This window comes from Panthera tigris, chromosome C1 (assembly GCF_018350195.1).
Source record: "Panthera tigris isolate Pti1 chromosome C1, P.tigris_Pti1_mat1.1, whole genome shotgun sequence".
Lineage (NCBI taxonomy): Eukaryota > Metazoa > Chordata > Mammalia > Carnivora > Felidae > Panthera > Panthera tigris.
In genome coordinates this window covers 125,692,967-125,718,303 of record NC_056667.1, presented here as the reverse complement: position 1 = coordinate 125,718,303, position 25,337 = coordinate 125,692,967, and the positions used below count along the sequence as shown (strand labels likewise).

General features: G+C 35.6%; 1 protein-coding gene across 7 annotated transcripts in view; it reads left to right on the top strand.

Annotated features, from left to right (window-relative positions):
- The window catches only part of ZRANB3 (zinc finger RANBP2-type containing 3), a 303,727-nt gene that overhangs the window by 188,018 nt on the left and 90,372 nt on the right, over positions 1-25,337 (top strand). For all 7 annotated transcript variants that reach the window (XM_042994356.1, XM_015545089.2, XM_042994357.1 and 4 more), the window contains one exon: positions 2,905-2,990. In XM_042994356.1, the coding sequence (XP_042850290.1) occupies positions 2,905-2,990 (86 nt within the window). The remainder of the gene's footprint in view (positions 1-2,904; positions 2,991-25,337) is intronic.

Here is a 25,337-nt window from a genome sequence, read left to right as displayed (position 1 = left end):
AGTTTTCCTGTTATATCTTTAGTTTTGTTATCAAAGCAATACTGGTTTCATTGAATGAGTTGGGAAGTATTCTCTCCTTTTCTGTTTTTTAGAGGAGTTTATGAAACGTTGGTATTTGTTTGTAAATATTTGGTAGAGTTTAGCGGTGAAGCCATCTGAGCTTGAGTTTTCCTTTGTGGGTATTTTTTAAATTAATGATTCATTCTATTCACTGAATATATGTCTGTTTAGATTGTGTATTTCTTCTTGAGTCAGTTTGATACTTTTTGTCTTTCTAGGCATTTTTGCATTTTATCTAAGTAATCTAACTTATTAGTATACATTTGTTCATGGTATTCCCTTTCTTCCTTATGAGGTTGGTAGTAATGTCCCCTCTTTTATTTTGGATTTTAGTAACTTGAGTCTTCTCTCTCTTTTTTTAATTTGGGTAGTCTAGCTAAAATTTTATCAATATCTCAATCTTTCCAAAAACCAGTATTTGGTTTCATTAATTTTTTTTCTGTTGTTTTTCCATTCTCTATCTTGTTTATTTCCATTCTAGTCTTTATTATATATTCCTGCTGTTTTCTGTTTAGTTTACTCTTTCTTTCCCAATGTCTTAAGGTAGAAAATTAGGTTATTGATTTGAGATTGTTCTTCTTTTTTAACGTAGACATATACTGCTATAAATTTTACTCCTTGGAAAACTTGTTGTCAATTACTTAGAAAGTTAAAACCAGAGTTACCATGAGACCTAGCAATTCCATTTTTAAGTATATACACAAGAAAACTGAAAACAAATATTCATAAAAAATTATATAGATACAGATGTTCATAGTAGCATTATTTGTAATATCCAGAAAGTAGTAAGAAGCCAGTGTCCATAACTGATGAATGGATAATGAAAATGCAGCCATAAAAAGGATGAAGTACTGATACATTCTACAACATGGGTGAGCCTTGAAAGCACTATGCTAAGTGAACGAAGTCAGACACAGAGGCTACATACTGTATGATGCTATTTATGTGAAATATCAAGAAAGGCAAATTAATGGAAATAGGAATCAGATTGGTGATTGCCAGGATTAGGGAGAGGGAGAATAGGAAATGACTAGTAATGGGTATGGGCTTCCTTTCTATAGTGATAAAAATATTACAGAATTAGATAGTGGTCATTGAGGCATTTTGTGAATATATGAAGAGCCAGTGAATTATACACTGTAAAAGTATGAACAATAAAAGTGATATATAAATTATTTCTCAATGAAGCTGCCAATTTTAAAAAACATACTAAAATAACAGACATTACTATGTGTAGCCTATCAGTTATAAAAATGAAAGATGTCATATTACTGATGAGAATATAAATTGGGACCTGCATTTTACAGTGTAACACAGTAACATCCATCAAGCTTTAAAAAACACGTACCTTAAACCCACCTATTTCATTTCTAAAAATATATTCTACAGTCTCATCTAATGGAGATGCAGATTGGTGGGTAGGTGGATGGTTGGGTAGATGGATTGGATAGATAGGTAAGTAAATAGATAAATTATTGATAGATGTTGTAGATACATATACCTACACCTGCATATGTTTATATATGCACACATACACATACATAGACTTACATGTATGTTATTAACTTTTATAACTGTATAAAAGCTACAAACAGCCTATATGTCCATGATAAGGAGACTGTTTAAATATTTTACAGTACCTCCACGTAGGAATGAGTGCCATGGGCCTTTAAACAATGCTTTATTATGGTAATACTTTGCTTAGTTAATTTTTAAAACTAAGTACAAATAGATGTATATGTACTTTGATAAAGTCTAAGACATGTTTTAGGGAACAAAATTCTAGTTGTATATGTATAATATGATGATCTTCATGTGAAGAAAAGAGAATATACAGTAAAACCTTGGTTTGCCAGCATAATTCATTCCAGAAACATGTTTGTAATCCAAAGTACTTGTATTTCAAAGTGAGTTTCCCCATAAGAAATAATGGAAATTCAGATGATACATTCCAAGACACAAGAATATTCATATAAATATGATTACAATAATGTAATATAACAAAATAATTTTAAAATACAAAATATAAAGAAAAATAAATGAACTTGCATTTACCTTTGAAAACCTTCGTGGCTGGTGTGAGGGAGACAAGAGACGAGGGTTATTGTGTAGGATGACTTTCACTATTACTGATGGATGTTGACTACAGTACAGTGTTAGTAAACTCTTGTCATACACTGTATTTAATATAACTGGCAAGAAGGCAGCAGAGAAAAGGGTCTGTATCTGCAGGCAGTATGACCTAGAATGAAGCAAAGGATTCCTAAGCTTACTCTTGTATGGAAAAGCAAAGGACTGTCCATAGGTGCTTTGAAGTGACAAAAAATATACTAGCGCCTTCCAGTGTTCTGAAAAATCGTTGATTTCTGCCAAACACCATGGCCTGAGACCAAGCCTCCTAGCATGGGAGACGATCACCCACAATCTCTCAGGGAGAGAGAGTGAGAAGAACCATTGGCTCAGTTGTGATCATGTGATGTTCAGCATCATATACTATTGGTATTGCAAGAAATTGCTCATTTATCAAGTTAAAATTTATTAGAAATATTTGCTCATCTTGCAGAACACTCGCAGAACAAGTTACTCACAATCAAGGTTTTATTGTATACATATCCTTATGTAGGCATACAAAATATATAAATGTACGTTAGAGAAAAGGATAGCAGTTATCCCTGAAGAATAGGATGGCAGAGATGGGTGGATGAAGGGGGAGGAGGAGGCTTGAGAAAGAAGAGGTAGATTTTCTCTTTTCTTTTTTTTATTATTTTGTTAACTGGATTTATCATAGAAATAATATTTACTTCAAAATGTTGCAACATATTGAGAGCACTTGTGTTGTTACAGCTTTTCATGCAGATTGAAGCTCTCTTTCCACAAAAATTTGGAACATGGACCGAGTATGCCAAAAGATACTGTAATGCCCATGTGAGGTATGAAAAACTACTTCCTATTAATTTTAATCCTCATATACTTACTGTGAACATTAAGGTTTCATTAGTCATTCTTTATTCCAGTGTTTTTCGAACTTTTGTGGTTATGGAATAATTTCTTCAAGTAAAATCTTGTGTGGAAGACCTATGTATAAAATAAATAAAAGAAGTAGGTAATGACAGTTTTTCTTTATTCTAATTTACCTCCCATTTATTTTATTTTTGAAATTATTTATTTGTATTCACTGGATAAGTGTATACAGTCTACAAAAGTGAAAAGTAAGTTCCTATTCCACTCATGCCCCAGCCAACCATTTCCGTTCCCAGGTAACCACTGTTGGCGATTTATTGTGTATCCTTCTGGAGATACTCCATGCATTAAAAAGTACATATGATTGGGGCGCCTGGGTGGCTCAGTCGGTTAAGTGTCCGACTTCGGCTCGGGTCATGATCTCGTGGTTCGCAAATTCAAGCCCCGCATCGGGCTCTGTGCTGACAGCTCGGAGCCTGGAGCCTGCTCCCGATTCTGTGTCTCCCTCTCTCTCTGACCCTCCCCCACTCATGCTCTGTCTCTCTCTGTCTCAAAAATAAATAAACGTTAAAAAAAAAAAGTACATATGATTCTGTATGTATAATATCGTTTCATGTCATTTATATGCATATATATAAATATATAAGTATATATATAAATATATGAGTATGTATATAAATATATAGTTGTATAATGTACACATTGTGTGCTGTTTGCTGTTTTCACCTAGTATGTGTTAGAGAGCTTTCTATATGAGTTCTTAAAAGGGCTTTGACATTCTTTTTGCTCTCTTTTGTTTTTAGTTTATTTTTTTAGTTTATTTATTTTTGAGAGAGAGAGAGAGACAGAACACGAGTTGGGGAGGGGCAGAGAGGGCGACACAAAATCCAAAGCAGGCTCCAGGCTCTGAGGTGTCAGCACAGAGGCCGATGCAGAGCTTGAACCCACGTGACATGAGATCATGACCTGAGCTGAAGTCTGACGCTTAAGCAACTGAGCCACCCAGGTGCCCCTCTTTTTGTTAAATGCACTATAATTTATTTAGTCTACCATTACTAGTCCTTTGTGGTAAATAGATGTTGGGTCCAATACAGCAGTGAATACCCTTGCACATTTTGAGAGGCAAAGAGCCTCTCTTTGTATTGGCAAAGAGAATGCAAAACTAGAACTGGGCCACCTGTCTTTTATATTCCTATCCAGTACTTACCATGTTTCATTTTACAAAAGTAACTTTACCTCCCCATACCTTAGCATCTTTAGCTCTAAAAAGAGAAAATAATTATTCCTGGCTCAAAGAGTTATTAGGAGACTTACATTAGCTAATATTTATAAGGCTTGAACAGTGAGTGGCATGTAGTGAGTACTCAATAATTATAAGCTATTTTAATATTTCATGTCACACACATAGCAGTAAGTCTGCAAGATAAATTTATAGAGGAGGAGTTCCTGGTACAATGTATTTGTATATTTTTTAGATTTTTTCAAACTATGCTCCACCATAGTATACCAATTTATATTCCCACCAGCAGTAAGATTGTCTATTTCCCCACACCTTGCCACCATGTTCAAATAGAAATTATTTCATTTTGCTGATGAAATGTGATGGTAGTTGTTATACACATTTGTCTTCTCATGTTACTAAATGCAATTGAGCATTTTTTCATACATGTAAGAGTCATTTGTACTTTTTTCCTTTTTGTTGTGTTTATGTTCTTTACCTTTTATTCTACTAAACTTGCTGTTTTTTTTCTTACTGATATACTGGAAATCTTATATATTATAGAAATTGGCTCTTTGTGATATGAGTCCCTTAGTCCCGTACATTTTTTCTGTGTGTGTGTGTGTGTGTATGTGTGTGTGTGTGTGTTTTCCTTTATCCTTCTACAAGTTTTTTAAATAACCCTATGTAGTCATGGTGTTCTAGTGCTTTTTAAAGGACTGTAGGGAACAGAGATAGAAAGAGCCCTTCCAAACTGTATGAAGTCAGATGAACACTGATATCGTCACACAGTATCATACACACACACACACACACACACACATACACACATACATACACACACACACACAGACCTATTTTTACTTAAGATTGTAAATGTAGGAATCTTCAATATTAGTATAAACCAGAAACTTCTTAAAATACCTAGTATGTTAGCCATATGCAAATGGGATTCATATCAGCAAGTATAGTTTAATATTAGAAAATGTATTAATATAGTCATGTTAATAATGAAAAGGAAAAACTTCATTATATCATCTCCATTTATGCTGAGATGTAACTTGATAAAATTCAGCATACATCATTGATTATAATAATTAATTTTTAATTATTGAAGTATAGTTGACATACAATGATATATTAATTTTAGTTGTACAGCATAGTAATTTAACAATTCTGTACAGTGTTCACCACAAGAGGTGTAGTCACCATCTGTCACCATACAATATTATTATGTTATTGACTATATTCCCTGTACTGTACTTTTCATCTCCATATTTTATTCTGTAACTGGAATATTGTACTTCTTTTTTTTTAATTTTTTTTTTATTAAAATTTTTTTTTTAACGTTTATTTATTTTTGAGACAGAGAGAGACAGAGCATGAACGGGGGAGGGTCAGAGACAGGGAGACACAGAATCTGAAACAGGCTCCAGGCTTTGAGCTGTCAGCACAGAGCCCGACGCAGGGCTTGAACTCACAGACCGCGAGATCATGACCTGAGCCCAAGTCGGCCGCCCAACGGCCGCCCAACCGACTGAGCCACCCAGGCGCCCCTGGAATATTGTACTTCTTAATCCCCTTCACTTATTTCACCCAGATCCCCACCCACTCCCCCTCTGGCAACTACTGGTCTATTCCCTGTATTTAAGAACTTGCTTTGTCTGTTTGTTTGTTCATTTGTTTTGTTTTTTAGGTTCCACATATAAGTTAAACCATATGGCATTTGTCTTTGTCTGTCTGACTTATTTCACTAAGCATAATACCCTTTAGGTTCATCCATGTTGCCATAAATGCCAAAATAGCATTCCTTTTTATGACTGATGATGATTTTTTTTGTGTTTATATACCACATCTTCTTTATCCTTTCATCTATCAGTGGACACTTGGGTTGCTTCCAATTTGGCTATTGTAAATAATGCTACTATAAACATAGGGATACATATATCTTCTGAATTAGTGTTTTTGTTTTCTTTGGGTAAATACCCAGTAGTGGAATTACTGGATCATATAGTATTTCTCTTGTTAATTTTTTTAGGAACCTCCATATTGTTTTCCATAGTGATTGCACTATTTTACATTCCCAGTCACAGTGCACAAGGGATTCCTTTTTTCCACATCCTCGCCAACACTTATCTTTTGCTACTAGCCATTCTGATTGGGTTATATTTAGAGGAAGCTGTAAATACAAATAGGATTTGGAGAATCATATCATTTGGAGAATCATACAAATAGGATTTGGAGAATTGCATTTCCCTGATGATTAGCAGTGTTAATTGAGCATCTTTTCATCTGTCTATTGGCCATCTGTATGTCTTCTTTGGGAAAATGTCTATTCAGATCCTCCACCCATTTTTTAATCAGATTGTTTGCTTTTCCAGTGTTGAGTTTTTTAAGTCCTTTCTATGTCTTGTATATTAACTCCTTATCAGATATATCATTTGCAAATATCTTTCTCTGTTCATAGGTTGCTTTTTTGTTTTGTTAATGGTTTCCTTTGCTTTCCAAAAGGTTTTTATTTTGGTGTAGTCTGAATGGTTCATTTTTGCTTTTTTTCCCCTTGCCCTTAGGAGTCACATCCATGAATACGTTGCTAAGGGTGATGTCTCAGAGATTACTGTTTATGTTTCTTCTAGGAGTTGTATGGTTTCAGGTCTCACATTTAGGTCTTTAATCCATTTTGATTTTATTTTTGTATATTGTATAAGGAAGTGGTCCAGTTTCTTTCTCTTTTTTTGCTTGTAGCTGTCCAGTTTTCACAATACCATTTATTGAAAAGACTGTCTTTAGCCTTATCATATATTCTTGCCCCCTTTGTTGTAAACTAATTCACTGTATAAGTGTGGGTTTATTTCTGAGCTCTCTACTCTGTTCCGTTAATCTAAGTGTCTATTTTTGTGCCACTGCCATACTCTTTGAATACTATATCTTTGTACTGTATCTTGAAATTTGGTATTTGAACCAAATTTGAAATTTGGTTCTTTTTTCTCCAGACTCCTTTGGCTATTTGAGGTCCTTTGTGGTTCCATATGAATTTCAAGATTATTCTAGTCCTGTGACTAGAACATGTCATCATGTCTTTCTATACATAAATAATAATAAATAATTTTAAGATAAAATGCCAAATAGACATGATGCTACATATTGTTAGGAAGCTCTTAGTCACAATTATTGCAGACTATAAATGCCAAAAGTTTGCTTACATAAAACAAACATATTAATTGGATTTATCTTTAGGGGACTAAGAAATCCTAGAGTCAGAGAATTTCATCTTTTCTGATTAGGATTTGTCATATGAGAACCGAAGTGTATAACTGTCCCTTTCTTGATTATTAATATATATGCTGTTGCAAATGAAAAATGACATTTTGGAAATGCTTTATGATTGGGGAGATTTTGTTCTATTTCCTATTTACTAGAGAAAGCCACTTCAATATTATTACTATGCTTTTCAAAAGACATTTTCTTCCAGATTCCATTTCAAAAATTTTATGTTATTCCTTTACTTCTTTACCTTGAAACCAGTATGGTATCATAAACTATGATTCAGATCAAGGCATTTCCTGGCATTTTAAGTTAGTTTGGAATGTTAAATTTTGTCCATAATGTTTCAATTTCATAAAGATGTCATTTTCACACTATAATTGTGCAGAAAGCACATTATGGTTAGATATTCAGTTCTAGACCCATATTTTATATTTGAAATATGGCTGTATTCAAATTAAGTTAAATGAAGCTTGAGCAAAAATACAACTTAATCTTGATAAAGTTTATTAGATACATATGAGATCACAAACAGAAGTATATTAATGCAAATGTGATTTGGAGATGAGAAGTCTAGCTACCTGGTTTGACTTGAGAGGCACAGAGAAAGTATTACTCAACCAGAACATCCCATATGCACAATCTCTTACATCATTCACTGTACTGCATTATAGTTAGGGGAAGCTATAAATACAAATATGATTTGGATAGGCAGCACATTCAGTCATCAACCATTAGCACATTAGAGCTAGGAAAGACTTTAACAGATCACCCAGTCACGCTCTGTCACTTTCTAGGCACCTGGCAACATTAAATGGCTTGCGCTGTATCTGACTTCATCTTGCTTTTTTTTTTTTTTTTTTTTTCACTTTTCCTGGCAGTAAGAAAGACCTCAGAAATGGCAACTTTAATAAATGTTCTTTTACACAGAAAAAGGGGACACATATATAATCCAGCGAAGCATTCTGTTATCGGCAGCCACCTTCAAAAGGCACACTATGGGAAGACAAATTTGTCCTCCCTGATATCATGCTTAAAGGTTAAGAATATCTCAGCATATTTTTATGAAAATCTATCAAATTTTCTAAACTTTCATTACTGCTGATATTTTCTGCCATTTCTACCTCTTAGGAGAAATAGTTGTCTAAATTTTTATGAGAGAGAAAATGCTGGATGTCAATACATATTAAAGGTATTTGTAGCCATTTTCCACAAGTGTTAATTAATAGGTCTTGCCAGCTTCAAGAAATGTCTCTTATGGAATTGCACTGTATTTTGTCCTCAGCACTGTCACATTTAATGTTCTTATCTATGAGCTAAATAGAGGTCAGGTCTATTCCATTTGCAAATGGCTAAAATATGAGAAAAATGGTGAATATACTGGATGGCAGAGATAAGTTTGAAAAATAATTAGATAAAAATTAATAGGACAAATTTTGCACTTTTGCTTAGAAAGTCTGCTTTGTGTGGAAGGGATTTGAGAAATCCTCACCTATTATCACTAGTTTAGTTCAAAAAGACTTCTGGTTTTGAATAAACATAGGCTAAGCTGAAGCCACCGGTCTGTCATAACTGGTAAAAATAAGGTAATACTGAGACATACTATTCAGATTAACATTCCGGGTAAGGGATGGTTCTACTCCACTCATTGATTAGACTATATCTGGAGCGGGTTTAATTTTGAATTAACCCATTCATTCAAAAAATATTTATAGGCTATCTGTTATTTGCAATGCTATGTGTTAGGCATCAGATATGCATTACAGAACAACACCTACATGGTTCCAACCTTCACTGAGGTCTCAAGTCAAACAAACACTAACCAGATAATAACAGTTGTGGTGAGTGTCATAAAAGGGAAGTAAAGGATATTATGGCAGAGTTTAACAGAGTGAACATTCACGTCACAAAGGACAGAAAGGGCATCCTGTGAGTAAGTGATATTATTTGCATTCCAGGAAGAGAAATTTTATGTGCTAAGTCTGAGAGCAAAAGAGACTACTAAGCCTTTGAGGAACTAAAAGTAGGCCAGGTCATATGAATATTTTTAAGCTAATAAAACAGAGTCTCAAGACAGAATGGAGTTAGTTATGGGTGTATTATATGGGGTCTTCTTCATCAGAATAGTAGTAAGAAGGCACTGCAAGGTGTTTTATGTTTTTTATTTGTTAGTATTGCAAGAGTTTTTTTATTACAGTGAAATATACATGAGAAAATTTACCATTTTAACCATTTTTAAGTTTATAGTTCGGTTATATTAAGTACATTCATGTTGTGTGAACATCACCACCATCTATCTCCAGAACTCACTCATCATCCCAAACATTAAACAATAACTCCCCATTCCCTCTGCCTGCCAGCCTCCTCAGTGTGGGGTTTTAAAGCATGAAAGGTACATGCATGACTAGATGCACAAGTCTGGTTTGTACATCACTTTAAGACCACACTTTCACATTGTTCAAACTTCTAAATCTATATAAGAGTGTGTATTTTGAAAAATATTTTCACTCACTTTTTTCTGGAAACTATACGTTGTTTTTAATTTTTTCACAGAAATTGTGTGCATTTTCAAGCAAATTCATATTTTTTAAGTTTATTTATTTTGAGGGGGGGAGGAGCAGAGAGAGAGAGAACTCTAAGCAGGCTCTGCACTGTCAGCACAGAGCCTGATGTGGGGCTTGAACCCACAAACCTCAAGATTATAACCTGAGCTGAAGTCAAATGCTCAACCGACTGAACCACCCAGGCATCCAACAGATACATATTTTTTACACAGATGCTACACAGTGTAAACATCTGCATTGTTTTTTATTTTGTCCTTATGGACCTGAGCAGAGGTTCACTTATTTGTTCTTTTTTTTTTTTGTATGTATAAATAACTTCATCCTTTTTTATGGCTACATGGTATTATTGAGAATATCTATGTTTTTCAGGGTGGCAAGAAGATGATGAGTTTAATTTTTTTGGAAATGGGAAAGACAGTTATGTGCTTAGAGAAATGGAAAAATAGAGGGGCGAATGTTTGATGGTTGTCTACACAGTGTGAGATATTGCTGAAAGGGGAGTGAGATAATGAGATTAGTGTGGCATAATTGACTGCAGCACACTGAGTATCCATTTGAGAACAGCAATTTTAGATTTGTTGTGGAACTGGTATTCTGGCAAAGGTACAATTTCCCCAGCAACACCTAGTAGTGTGGGTACAGTCTTAGAAAAGTCTTTTGGTTGGATCTATCCAAGATTTTTTTTTTTTTAACCAGCTTGTGACAGGTGGACTGTGAGACAAGGAAATTATGTGATGTTAATAAGAGCAAAGTTGATGTATGGACTGGGAAATCCATGCAAGGTGAGGAAAGGCATGAAGACAGGAAGGATGTTGTGGATATAGTGAAAGTAGTGTGGTCAATTGACGGAAAGGTCCTGATGTGATAGTGAAGATACAGTGGGTATAAGTGAACAACTGGACCAGAAAGTGGGGCATTACAGAGTGGAATGTCTGAATTTACCAGGTAGAACTGGAATGGTTGGAGTAGAGTTTTAGAAAGGTCATTGGAGATAAGGAGCATGAGGAACTGAGAGGGGACTAAAAGTTATATTATAGGAAGTATGTTAACAAATGAAAACATAGCTGGGAAAGGGTGACCAGAATAGTGAGAGTATTTCATATTCATCTCTACAAATGCCTGTGTTATTGATTGCCTACTATATTTAAGACATTATTTCAGACCTGCCGGCAATACAAAGATGAATAAGACATAGTGCTTGATCTTATGAAGCCTATAGGAATTTGAAAAAGAGAAGGCTTAGGGGGAACAAGTCTTTAAATATTTAAAGATCTGTCATGTTTGAAAGGAATTAGACTTTTGTCTTTGTGGCCTCAGGGGGCAAAACTATTATCAAGAAATGAAACTTAATAGGGACGTGGATTTTGGCTTAATATGAGTAAGAACTTATAAAATATACATACATATATATGAAAAAAAAGTATAATACTATATAATAAAACCAGAAAGAAAAATGCTATAATCCAAGTATACTAACAAGTAAATTGTTTTCATTTTTCTCTATAGCCTACATGTAATACTGTCATCTGCTAATTTCAATCAACATCACTTTACCCCATGCTTTAATCTTGTCTTTTTAAGTTGTTTTATTTTCCTTTGTTTTTACTAATTTAAAGATCTTGTATTGCTTTGGAAAAATGATCATTGTAACAAATCAAACAAGAAAAAAATTTTATTTTATTTTTTTTTGATTTTTTTTTTAACCTTTATTTATTTTTGAGACAGAGAGAGACAGAGCATGAATGGGGGAGGGTCAGAGAGAGGGAGATACAGAATCCGAGACAGGCTCCAGGCTCCGAGCTGTCAGCACAGAGCCCGACGCGGGGCTCGAACTCACGGACCGCGAGATCATGACCTGAGCTGAACTCGGCCGCTTAACCGACTGAGCCACCCAGGCGCCCCAAGAAAAAAATTTTAAATAAGTAAAAATTAACTAAATTCTCACTATGTAGAAATAACCATTACTAAGTGTGTTTTGATAACTTTCTCTTTAGATAGCTTCTTTACTTAGGTCAATAAGAGGTCAGAGGTAGAGACAGAAGGAGAAAGAGTGAGAAATGGAGATGAATAGGTAGGCAATTTTATTTAATTAGAGCCATATTATATATAGTCTTCTGTACTATGATTTTTTATTGAACATTATTGTTAGAATATCTCTCCAATCAGTAACTAAAATATGTCATTTTTATTAGGTTCATATTACGTTTCATATATAAGGCATATATTTTAGATATATTAGCTTTAATTCTTTCAACAGTTCTCTTAAGAATGATGATACTAAAATGATTCCATTTTATAGATGAGTAAACAGGTTTGGAAGAAGTCCCTTGTCCAAATCACAAAACTAAAAAGTAAAAGAGCAGTAATTTAAACACCTCTTGTCACCATTTTTCTTCCACTCTCTTTCCAGTGTTTGAATTATCTGGTAATTCACTATCTGTGTCTCTAGGATTCACCATGGACTAAATAAATTAAATATTGTTCTCTAAAAGATTAAGTAGTAGACTGCTTCTTTCTTGGTCAACTTTTTATATTATAATTATTTCCTTTTTTCAATCTTTTGTTTTTCAATAAAACCATCATAATTTGTATTCAAAGATTCCAACAGATCTGTCAACTTCCAAAATGTCATACAAGCACATAAAATATATATGTATGTATTTTTTTCATATTCCTGGAGGTCCCCTTTCCACAGACCTCTGTTTTACTTTAATTTCAACTGCTTTTTCTTTGGACATGGTGCACACCTGTCATCCATTCTGCTCTGTTGCATTCTCAAGTTCCTGATTCCCCAGCTTTTGTTTTTTCCTTATTTTCTGGTCTTCTTTTTAATATTTTATTATGGAAAAAATTCAATATGTACAAAAGTAGACAATAGTATAATGAATCCCCATGTACTCTTTATCAGCTTCAGTATTTACCAACTCATAGCCACTATTGTTCTAGCTATATAAGCATGCCTCATTTTATTGTGCTTTGCTTTTTTGTGCTTCACAGTATATTTTTTACAAATTGAAGATTTTGGGCAACCTATGTCATGTAAATGTATCAGTGCCATTTTTTACCAGCATTTGCTCACTTCATGTCTCTGTGTCACATTTTGGTAATTCCTACAATATTTCAAAATGTTTCATTATAATCATATTTGATTATGGTGATCTTGATGTTATATTATCATTGTTTTGGGGGGCCACAAACCACACCATAGAAGATGACAAACTTAATTGATAAATACTCTGTGTGTTCTGACTATTCCACCAACCCGCTGTCTCCCCCACCTTTCTCTATCTCCTTGGGCCTCTATTTCCTGAAACACAACAACATTGAAACAAGGAAAATATCAACCCTACCATGGCCTCTAAATGTTCATGTCAAAGGAATTTACTGTTTTAGGGTGCTTGTTGCTGCTGAGGTTTTTTTGGTTTTATTTTATTTTTTGTTTTTAACTTTTCTTCTGTTTGCTGCATTGTATGTTTACTCTGAATTTCTTTTTCATTTTGTTTTCCTCTCTGTTGTTCATATTGGATGCTTTCTTCAGTGTCTGTCGATATTTGAAAGTCCATTCATATTTAAGATTGAAAATGTAAAAAGTTAGGGCACCCTGGGGGCTCAGTCAATTAAGATTCAGTCGACTCTTGATTTCAAGTCAGGTCATGATCTCAGGGTTTGTGAGTTTGAGCCCCACGTTGGGATCTGCACTGACAGCACAGAGGCTGCTTGGAATTTTCTCTTTCCGTCTTTCTGCCCCTCCCCCACTCATATACATGTGCACACACATGCTCCCTCTCTCAAAATAAATTAAAAAAAAAAAGAAAATGTAAAAAGTTGACTGGTTGATTAGAAGAGCTTTTTGACTAGAAAAGTATGAGCTTTTCACTGGGAAATCCCCAAATGTTAATATGTGGACATTAATATGTTGATATGTGTCTTTCTGTGACCTTTTAAACTTTCTTTTTTTTTTATTTTTTTTAACGTTTATTTATTTTTGAAAGACAGAGCGAAACAGGGCGTGAGTGTGGGAGGGGCAGAGAGAGAAGAAGACACAGAATCTGAAGCAGGCTCCAGGCTCTGAGCTGTCAGCACAGAGGCTGATGTGGGGCTCAAACCCATAGACCGCGAGATCATGACCTGAGCTGAAGTCAGATGCTTAACCAACTGAGCCACCCAGGCACCCCATGACCTTTTAAACTTTTTAAGGGAAAAAGGTATCCTCCACTCTTCTGCTGTTTGTGGAGGTTTAAACTTAGCTACCATCTTTGTGTCATAAACAAGGGAAGCAGAATAATATTCTTAATCCTCAGTATGTAGACTTGATCTCAGCCTGTCTTGTTTTCATATGGCACCTCTCCCCACCTTCTATTATTGTTTTGTTTTGTTTTTTTAAAGGTTTGAACCCTGATTCAGTTTCTTTATATAATAAAACTATGGTCTTGTGGGTTGGGATGAGAATGACTAGAGAATCTGGACATTTAAGCATTCCTTATACAGACTTTCAACCATTGTTCTGGTTTTAGCTACCATCTCATACTTCCACTCCTAAGGTATCTGATGCTTTTAATTGTGGACAGCCTTTTTTAAGTTGTTGGTATTTTGTGTTCTCAGTCTTGTTAGCATCTTCATCTCTTTTTCTACTTCTAGAATATGTTCACATTTTGACTGTTGTGGTTTGGGTTTTTTCGTTTTTTGTTTTTTGTTTTATTTTGTTTTGTTGGCATTATCTTTGCCCTGATGAATTAGCGTATTCATATTGTTTTGTACTCATTTTGATTGAGGATAAATGTAGATGTTCACTCACCATGTTTTAACGAGAACGTACCCTCTACATACTTTCTCTTTTCCAAAAATTGTTTGAAATTCCTTACCCGTTACTTTTCTCTCATTCTCTTTGGTCGTGTTGTGTAATAGCTTAAATTCCTTTCTTCTCATGTTAGAAGGTTTTCCGTAGAAAGAATTGATAAATATAATTAATTTGCCAAGCTTAATTATATGTCCCTCCACAAGCTCCAGTTATTGCTTTAGTTTTTGCTTGCTCATGTAAATTTATTCTCAAGACTTGGGGAGTGGGGGCGCCTGTGTGGCTAAGTCGGTGAAGCAACCAACTGTTGATTTCAGCTCAGGTAATGGCCTCAGGTTTTGTGAGTTTGAGTCCCCACATTAGGCTCAGTGCTGACAGTGTGGACCCTGCTTGGGATTTTCTCTCTCTCTCCCTCTCTGCCCCTCCTTCCCCTCAAAAATAGATAAATCAACTTTGTATTTTTTTAAAAAGGTATGGAAAAAAAAAACTGTGGGATATTCATTATTCACTTCTTCATTAATTTATAAACTACTTGTTGTATGTCAGGCATTATACTAGGTGCCAGGAATACAAACACATAGTCCTTGCCATCAAGCTTACACTTAGGATGGTGCTCCTGGGTGGCTCAGTCGGTTAAGCGTCTGACTTCAGCTCAGGTCATGATCTCGCGGTTTGTGAGTTCAAGCCCTGCATCGGGCTGTGTGCTGACAATTTGGAGCCTGGAGCCTGCTTTGGATTCTGTATCTCCCCCTCTCTCTGCCCTTCCCCTGCTCACACTCTGTCTCTCTCTCTCTCTCTCTCTCTCTCTCTTAAAAATAAAATTAAAATTAAAAAAAAGAAACTTACACTTAGGATATTCCCAATTCTAACTTAGGGTTACATAAGAGCTGTGAAGTCATATTACAACTTTGAGATATTTCATGAAGTAATACATTTTCATAGATCTGGATAGATTTTTAATTTGCTCCCAAATGTATCTAAATAGCAAGAAAAATAGTTCTTGGATTCATATGTTGGCTTATCTCTATAACTGAGTTATAGGTGTACCTGGTTTAGGTGAATAGTTTGCCTCAGTTAATTCGGCTTCTTTTGGTCCTGACCACTATTTGATAATTCAAATACGTCTTAATATTTGCTCTGCTATAGAAACATAAGACATTATTTCCAACTCTGTGATTTTCTTATGCACATTTGAGCTTCTTTTCACTGAACTGGTTCCTAGTGCTTCAGAATCTGCTATTTTACAGAGCTCAAAGAACTCTACTAACAGGAGATGAGTATACTCCTGAGAAGCCATCTGTCTCATGCACATGGCTCACTGCATCTGAATTCTTATATTCCCTTAAATGAAACAGCAACTTCTTACTTTTTCCTACAGTTTGAAGTTTAGAGAACTCAGGTATCCAGTTACACTGATGAGCATGTATGGTCTTCCGAGCAGGATATTATGTCTCAGAATGCTGGGTTCCCAAAGTTTTTTTATATCAAAAGTCAGTTCATTGAATGGGAAACATCCCCATACCCAACTGTCTGACTGGATTGAAGAAATAAATTCTCCATATCTTCCTGAAGGATTTTCCATATCTTTCATCCCATCAACTGACTATGGTTAGGGTGGGAAAAAATTACAGTTTGATGATTCCTTTTATCTGCAGCTTGATTACTTACTTTGTAATATACATTCTGCTCTTTTTGTGATGATACCTTACTTGAGTCTCAGAGCAACATAATATTGCAGGATTTGTGGAACAAGTTTATGTTCTGTTTACCTGGTCTGTTATTCTTTACCATTTCTGTAATCTCTCATAGTCATTATCTCTTTATACTCTGAATATTTCCAGTTTTTTCAGTCTGTATTCCTATAATAGATCTTCCCCACTGTACTTTCTTTTTCTGGTGTGTTTACATTAGATTGGTTCCCCTTTGTAACCTGTATATTCTTGTTAGTTGACACAGCCAGAACTACACATTGGATTATGCTTATTGTGTATCATTATTTAATATAAGAATGGAGTTTTCTAAATTTCTCCCATTTCTATCATTTGTCAAAGTTGTTTGTTGTTAAGTGCTCATATATTGTAGTGGAAAAGCAAAATGCTAGAACCATCTTTATAAAAACAGTTTGGCTATTTTTTAAATAAAGTTAAACATATAAAAACTACAAAATATTAAAGAAGGAATAAAAGAAAGATCCAAATAAGTGAAGTAGAATACCATGTTCATGGACTAGAAGAGCCACATTTTTGAAATGACCATTCTTCTCAAACTGTTGTATTGATTCAATGCAAATAATACAATTTCCAGAAGGATTTTTCTAGAAATTTGCATTTTAAATGTAAAATCCATATGCAAAGGCAAAGGATAGCTAACACATCTTTGAAAAAGAAAGAAGTTGGGAAATTCACACTAGTTTTGTGTATAGTCATCAACAAAGTGGAGGCATGTAGGTCAGTGGAATAGGACAGAAAATCTAGAAGTAGAGCCTCACATATATGGCAAATTGATTTGAACAATTTCTTTGTATGTTTGATTCACATATGTTCGTATTTCATTCTTTACATAATCCTTTGTAAAAGGTGTAATTTTCCCATTTTACAGACGGGAATAGTAAGGATTAAAATATTAAGCAATGGGTCCGACATTATGTAACTAAAAGGTGCAGAACTCAGAATTCAAACGTTGGTCATCTGACTTCTATCCCAGGATCTTTTTACTATGCGATGCATCCTACCTCCAACCAGGACTGTGATTCCAGTGTTGGTGCCTCTACTTCATCTCCTTTTTCCTGCTGTTTTTCATTTTCTCCTTTTTTTCCCCACTGTCACTCCTTTTTACAGCCTTAACCTTTCCCTTAGTTGACTGATAATTTGAACTCTTCTATACTATGTCTGTTGAGCCCTGTTTGCAAAGACAGAACATTTTTTCTAGATATTGAAAACCACCAACTGCCTCATGAGAGTCATCCACATTGTCTCAGATTGTCCTTTGTGTGGTTACCTGGGTCCCAGTTTGCATTTATGGTCCGATTTATTGGAATTAAGTTGTCTTAAGAGTAAGCTCTAAGGAGAGGAGATTTTCTCTTCAATACCTCATAAGCTTTTTCTTGGGAGATATACAATGTTTTCTTTATGTAGCATCTTTTTGGAACTTGTGAAAAAAGAGATGGTGAACTGAAGGTTGCACATTAAATCTTACTTTCTGGTATTCCTTAAGTTCTACTGCCAGATTTTGTTAAATTTGTTTCTTTCCTCTAATTGTTTCCTTCTAGGCCTTTTAAAATTTTTTCTAGAATTGGTCATCCATGTTAGGATTTATATTGTGAGGTTAACCTTAACATCTACTTCAGGGCAGATGTCAGGGTCTGGTCAGGATGCATGGAGTCTCAAGGATCAGACTCCTCTCTGGGCCCTTAACCCTTTGTCATTAATTTTCTTTCCTGGTGCTTCTTAGCCTTGCTAGAAATTCCAGTTTTGTCCTCAGTGCTCAGGAATAGCCACATCAAAGAATTGTGTAGGGCAAGGTATGGGGAAAGGGAGTTTCCATGCCCTCTCTAATCACTCCACTCTCCCCCAAATGTCCCATATGTTCACCAGTCAGGGATCTGTGTAGTCAACTGATTTTTTAGAAAGATGCAAAGCACTTCTGTGTACAAAGGTGTCTTTTCACCAAATGTTCCTGGAACAATTAGATATCCTTATGCAAAAACAGACGGGGCGGTGGGGGGGAAGCAAAAACAGCAGCTCAATTCATATCTCTCACTGTGTGTAAAACTTAACTAAAAATGGATTGTAGAGGATTCTGGGAAAATGGCTGAGTAGGAATCATCAGGAATCTGTCTTCCCACCGAGACATTAATTGGCACTCACAAAATCTGTCCAATGTCATAATTTTGTAACTGAATTATATTGAAGACTTGCAACTTCCACAGGAAGTTGGACAGTAAATTGTGGTAAAAATTTTGGTGAAAATTTACTGGACAGTAAATTTTGGTTAATTTCAGTCAGTTGCAACTGTTACCAAAGTAACAGCTACCATCTTCTGCCTCCAGCCCCGTGGCAGACAGCTTCATACGTGCTCCTGGAACAAGTTGTACGTGACTTGTGGCTAAGCAAAAAGAATCCTTTTCTCCACATATCAAAGACCTCTTCTCTGGGGGCACCTGGATGTCTGAGTCGGTTATGCATCCAACTCTTGATTTCGTCTCAGGTCGTGATCTCACAGTTCACAGATTTAGGCCCTGCATCTGGTTCTGTGCTGACAGTATAGAGCCTGCTTGGGATTCTCTCTCTTCCTCTCTTTTGGCACCTCCCCCATTCTTGCTCTCTCAAAATAAACTTAAAAAAAAAAAATCTCTGATAACTGATTGGTACTTTTCATCATAGAGGTACAGATGAAGTGGGGTCATCCATTGTTGTTGCACCTATTCCCCGTTGCATTCTCCTCCCCCGCCTTTTGACTGAAGCAACTTCTATAGGATTTAAGGGGCTGATGCCATACCCCTAATATTTCATTTTTTTCCCCCATTTGGGAACCAGACATTTAGGACTAAGACATCCAGACACAACTGCATAAATTTTAAAGTGACTGTGCATGCCCAGGAAAAGACACAGGCTCAGAAGAGAACTGAGAAGACCTCAGGTTTATACCTCAGGCTTACCCTTAGCACAGAGACAGCTTACAAAAGTTAAAAAATAAATGAATAAATGATCAAAAAGAATAACAACAACAACAAAAACGAGTAAAACATGGAGGAGGGGGAGAGTCTGACTTATAAGGTTACCACATTATATTTGAGCATGAGTTTAGTGATCTCTATTTATATAGTTCTCAGTAATTTCCATGTATAGTTAAGTTATAGTCAACTCACTGTGGGAATGACTTCCAGGAACACTCCTAGGGCAGGAATGGCAGATGCATTGCTTTGTGAACTTGTCCTTGGTACCTGGTGCTGGAAGGATATGAATAGTGGAGGAGAAGCAAGGTTGAAACGTATGCAGCCAAAGGATTAATCTGTGAATAGTTGTTTGAATTCTTAGAGCTCATATGTGGTAGAAACTTGATAAAAAATTTTCAAATTGGATAATTCGGAAATAATTTTGCCCAACGTGCTGATAAGTTGCAAGCCTGAAAGAAACTTTGAAAAAGTAACAATTATAAAAAACAAAGTTTGCTCATCCATGCTTGGTTCAAATCTGAATCATCCTATTTCTTTGTAGAAAATAATACAAAGGGGTCATGTGAAGAGACAAAGTATAAGCAGTAGAAAATGTAGAAAAGGCATTATAGATGTGTATCCAGTGGTTAATTAATGAAAATGTATTATTTTCGTGGTTTTGGAGACATATGGAATTATTTACAAATTTTTTTAAATGGAGATAAAATTGGTATATAACATTATACAGTTTCAAGTGTACCTTATAATTAGACATCTTTATGCAGGGATCACCACTAAAAGTCTAGTTACCATCCATCACCTTATAGTTGATCCGCTTCAACTATTTTCCCCACCTCGCCATGGCCCTTCCTTGAATGACTTATTTCACTTAGCATAATACCTTGGAGATCAATCCATGTTGTTGCAAATGGCAAGATTTCGTTATTTTTTTGTGGCTGAGTAGTATTCCACTGTGTGTGTGTGTGTGTGTGTGTGTGTGTGTGTGTGCGCGCGCGTGCGCATGCATACCATATTTTTATCCATTCTTCCGTCAATGGACATACCCATTTCTTGACTGTTGTAAATAATGCTGCAGTGAACACAGAAATGTATATATATTTTCAAATCAGCATTTTTGGTTTGCATAAATACCCAGAAATAGAATAGCTGGATCGTATGGTGGTTCTTTTCTTAATCTTTTGAGGAATCTCCATAGTGTATCCCATAGCAGCTACACTCAGTGTACGTTGCCACCAGCAGAGTACAAGGGTTCTTTTTTCCCCACATCTTCTTTAACATTTACTACTTCTTGTCTTTATGATAATAGCCATTCCAACAGGTATGAGATGCTATCTCATTATGGTTTTGATTTGCATTTCCCTAATAATTAGTTATGTTGAACATCATTTCATGTGCCTATTGGCCATTTGTATGTCTTCTTTGGAAAAATGTCTACTTAGAGCCTTTGCCCTTTTTTTTTAAATCAGGTTGTTTTGTTGTTACTAAGTTGTATGAATTCTTTGGATATTAATTCCTTATCAGAGATAGGATTTGCAAAAATCTCCCTCAGTTGGTTGCTTGGTTCTTATGAGTAGTTGCTTAATAGTCCGTATTTGGTACAACCTACATTTTATTCAATCATTTGTCTGAAATAGTGGCCCTTCCTGTTTCACACTGTGGAAACTGAGAGTCAGGAAAGAAAGGGGCAAGACCTGAAGTTAAGAATGCTTCTTAGGTCTCAGAATCTCGTTTTGTACACCTTTGCCTCCAACACACAGACACACACACACATACACACACACATGAACTCAGACATAGCAAAAGAATCCCAAGTTCCACATTAAATATAATTTTTACATTATGTCAAATATGGGTTTTAGTCAAGCAGGACTTTGGAGTCTAACTGCCAAGTTTGAATCCTAGTACTACTGTTAACCACCTTTGAGACCTTGGACAAATTCATCAACCTTTCTATGCTTTTGTTTCCTTGTTCACAAGACAGGATGATACTGGTACTTTACCTATCACAGAGAGTTGTGAGGGTTTAATGAATTACTTCATAGAGAATACTTGATTATACTATCATCATTGCAATTGATGTTATTGACATTTGGAGCTAGTAATTTGTTTTGGGGGGTCGTTTTGTTTTGTGTTTTACTTTATTTCTCCTGTTTTTAAAAATCCTCATAGAACTTTGAAAATTCTTAGGCCCTGGGCACTTAAAAGGCCTCCAGCTCAAGATCCTAAGCAATATGACATCAGCACAGGTACTCTTAGCTAAGAAGATCCCTAGACTTCGGGCGCCTAGGTGGCTCAGTCAGTTAAGTGTTCAACTTTTGGTTTGGCTCACATCATGATCTCAGGGTTTGCCAATTTGAGCCCTGCGTTAGGCTCTGCACTGACAGTGTGGAGCCCACTTGGGATTTTCTCTCTCTCTTTGCCTCCACACCCCCCCTCAAAAAAATAAATAAACTTAAAAAAAAAAAGATTTATAGACTTGGTGGGCTTTATTAGGGGAATTTGGGGAATATGGAGGGCAGAGATTGGTATAAGCAACCTTCCCTCACCACTTCTTTTTTAATAAATAAACAACTTTTTTTAAGTTTAGTTCATTTATTTTGAGACATGCAAGCAGGGGAGAGGCAGAGAGAGAATCCGAGGAAGGCTCTGTGCTGTCAGATGTGGGGCTCAGTCTCACAAACCATGAGTTCAGGACCTGAGCCAAAATCAAGGGTCAGGTGCTTAACTAATTAATAAGCGATTTCTAAGAGCACATGTCACAGCAAAATTGAGTGGAAAGTACAGGGAGCTTCCATATACCCCCTGCACTTAACAAAAGTAAAACCTCCCTGACTCTGAAATTCTGCACCATAATGGCACGTTTGTTATAATCAATGAACCTACATTGACACATCACTATTACCTTATGTCCATAGTTTACATTTTGGTTCATTACCATTGTAGTATCATGTGGAATAGTTTTATTGCCTTAAATTTTCTCTGTGCTTTGCTTCTTCATCGCTCCTTTCTCTGTAACTTCTGGGAACCATCTTACTGTTTCCATAGTTTTGCCTTTTTGAGACTATTTAATAGTTGGAATCACATAGTAGGTAACTTTTTAAGATAAGCTTCTTTGATTTATTAATATACATTTAAGGTGCCTCTATGTCTTTTCATGGCTTGATAGCTCATTCTTGTTTAGTGCCTAGTGGTATTCCACTGCTGGCATGTACCACTGCTTATCCATTCACCTGTTCAAGAATATCTTGATTGCTTCCAAGTTGTGGCAGTTTGGCTGTAAGCATTCATGTGCAGATTTTTGTTTAGACATTAGTTCTCAAATCCTCTGGATAAATATCAAGAAGCATGATTTCTGTATCGTATGGTAAGACTGTCAAATACTCTTCCAAAGTGTCTTTACCATTTTGCATTCCCAGAGCAGTGACTGAGATTTCTTGTTGTTCCACATCCTTGTCAGCATTTGGTATTGTTAGTATTTGAGACTTTAGCCATTCTAATAAGCATATATGAGTTTCTTGTTTTTTTACATTGCAATTTCCTAATGACTTACAATGTTGTACATCATTTCCTATGCTTTCTTGGAATCTGTGTGTCTTTGGTGAGATGCCTGTTTACATCTTTTGCCATTTTTTAATCAAGTTGTTCATTTTTCTTATTAAGAGTTCTTTTTATATTTTGGAAAACAGTCTTTCATAGATCTAGCTTTTGCAACTATTTCCCCCAATCTGACTATTGTTTCATTCTCTTGACATTGTCCTTCATAGAGCAGAATGTTTTTATGTTAATGAAGTCCCACTCATCAATTATTTCTTGATTAGATTGTGCCTTTGGTATTGTATCTAAAATGTCATTGCCATACCATGGTCCTTGCAAGTACCTTATAATATTAAAATAATCCTGATTCCTCCCTGTAGTCCCTTGTATCCTCACTGCCCTTCATTTCACTTATGAATAAGCGTAGATAGATAGATTGCTGTCAATCATGTCACTTAATGTGTAAAGCATAGTTCAACAGATAAAAAGAATGTAATGGAATACATTTTTGCTATTATTATTTTGATCATACTGTTGTTAGAGAATTAAGAATAAGAAAAATAAAAGTTTTTATTTTATCTTCACTTATTCATTCCCTAACACTCTTCCCTTCTTTATATAGATCTGATTTTCTGACCTTTATCATTTTCCTTCTCTCTGAAGAACTTCTTTTAGTATTTCTTGCAAAGCCAGTCTTCTAGCAACAAATTTTATTAATTTTTGTTTGGTAAAGTCTTCATTTCTCCTTGGCTTTTCAAAAATAATTTCATAGAATACAGAATTCTAGGTTGGTGAATTTTTTCTTTCACCACTTGAAATATTTCTCTTCGCTCTCTTGTTGTGTTAAAGAGGTGAAGTTGTATGTAATTCTTACTTTTGCTCCTGTATAGGCACTATGTTTTTTCCTAAAATTTTGACTTTCTCTCAAGATTTTATCTTTGATTTTCTGAAGTTTGAATATGATGTGTGTAGGTACAGTGTTTGGGGTATATCCTGCTAGATGTTCCTTGAACTTTCTGGTTCAGTGTTTTGGTGTCTTGACATTAAATAGAATAGTTCTGTCATTATTATTTCAAATATTTCTTCTCTTACATTCTCTCTTTCTTCTTCTTCTGGTATTCCCATTATTTGTATGTTACACTTTTTATAGTTTTTCCCATAGTTTTTGGATGCTCTATTATGTTGCTTTCAGTCTTTTTAAAATTTATTTATTTTGAGAGAGAGAGAGCAGGGGAGGAGTAGAGAGAGAGAGATAGATAGAGAGTATCAAGCAGGCACTGTGCTGTCAGCATGGAGCCTGACACGGGGCTCAATCTCATGAACTGTGAGATTATGACCTGAGCTGAAATCAGGACTCAGTCACTTGACCAACTGAACCACCCCAGTGCTCCAAGTCTTTTTTCCTTAAGCGTTTCAGTTTGGGGATTTTCTATTATATCCTGAAGCTTAGAGAGTCTCTTCTCAGCCATGTCCAGTCTATTAATGGGACCATTAAAGGCATTTTTCATACTGCACATGAACAGGAGAGGAGCAGAGAGAGAGGGAGACACAGAATCCGAAGCAGGCTCCAGGCTCCGAGCTGTCAGCACAGAGCCCAACGCGGGGCTCAAACTCACAGACCGTGAGATCATGACCTGAGCTGAAGTCAAAAGCTCAACTGACTGAGCCACCCAGGTGCCCCTGCATTTCATTTTTATTCTTTCTTAGCATTTCCTTATCTCTGCATATATTATCCATTTATTCTTGCTTGTTTACCTTTCCCATTAATAGCCTTATCATATTTATCATATTTTTAAAAAAATTACAGCATTCCTGACATATATAACTCTGATTCTGATGCTTGCTCCGTCTCTTCAGACTGTTTTTTTACCTTTAAGTATGCCTTATAATAGTTTTTTTTATTGAAAGGTGGACATGATTAACCAAGTGAAAAGAACTTTAGTAAGTGACTTCTGGTAATGTAGTGGTATAAGTTGTGGAGGGAGGGGAAGGTTTTTATAGTCCATAGGTCTCAATCTTTTGTTGAACTCATATGCCTAGACTGTGAAATAAACCAGTGCTTCTCAGTCGCTTTTCCCCACTTAGCCAAGAAAGTATGGCTACAGGGGAATGGAGGTGGCTATTTCTCTTCTAGAGCAGTCAGGCTCTAATAAAATCCTAACAGATTATTCTCTGGTAAAATACTGTTTCTTGAATACAGACTTCATTGGTTGAGCACCCAATTTTGGCTTAGGTTATGATCTCACAGTTCATGCGTTCGAGCCC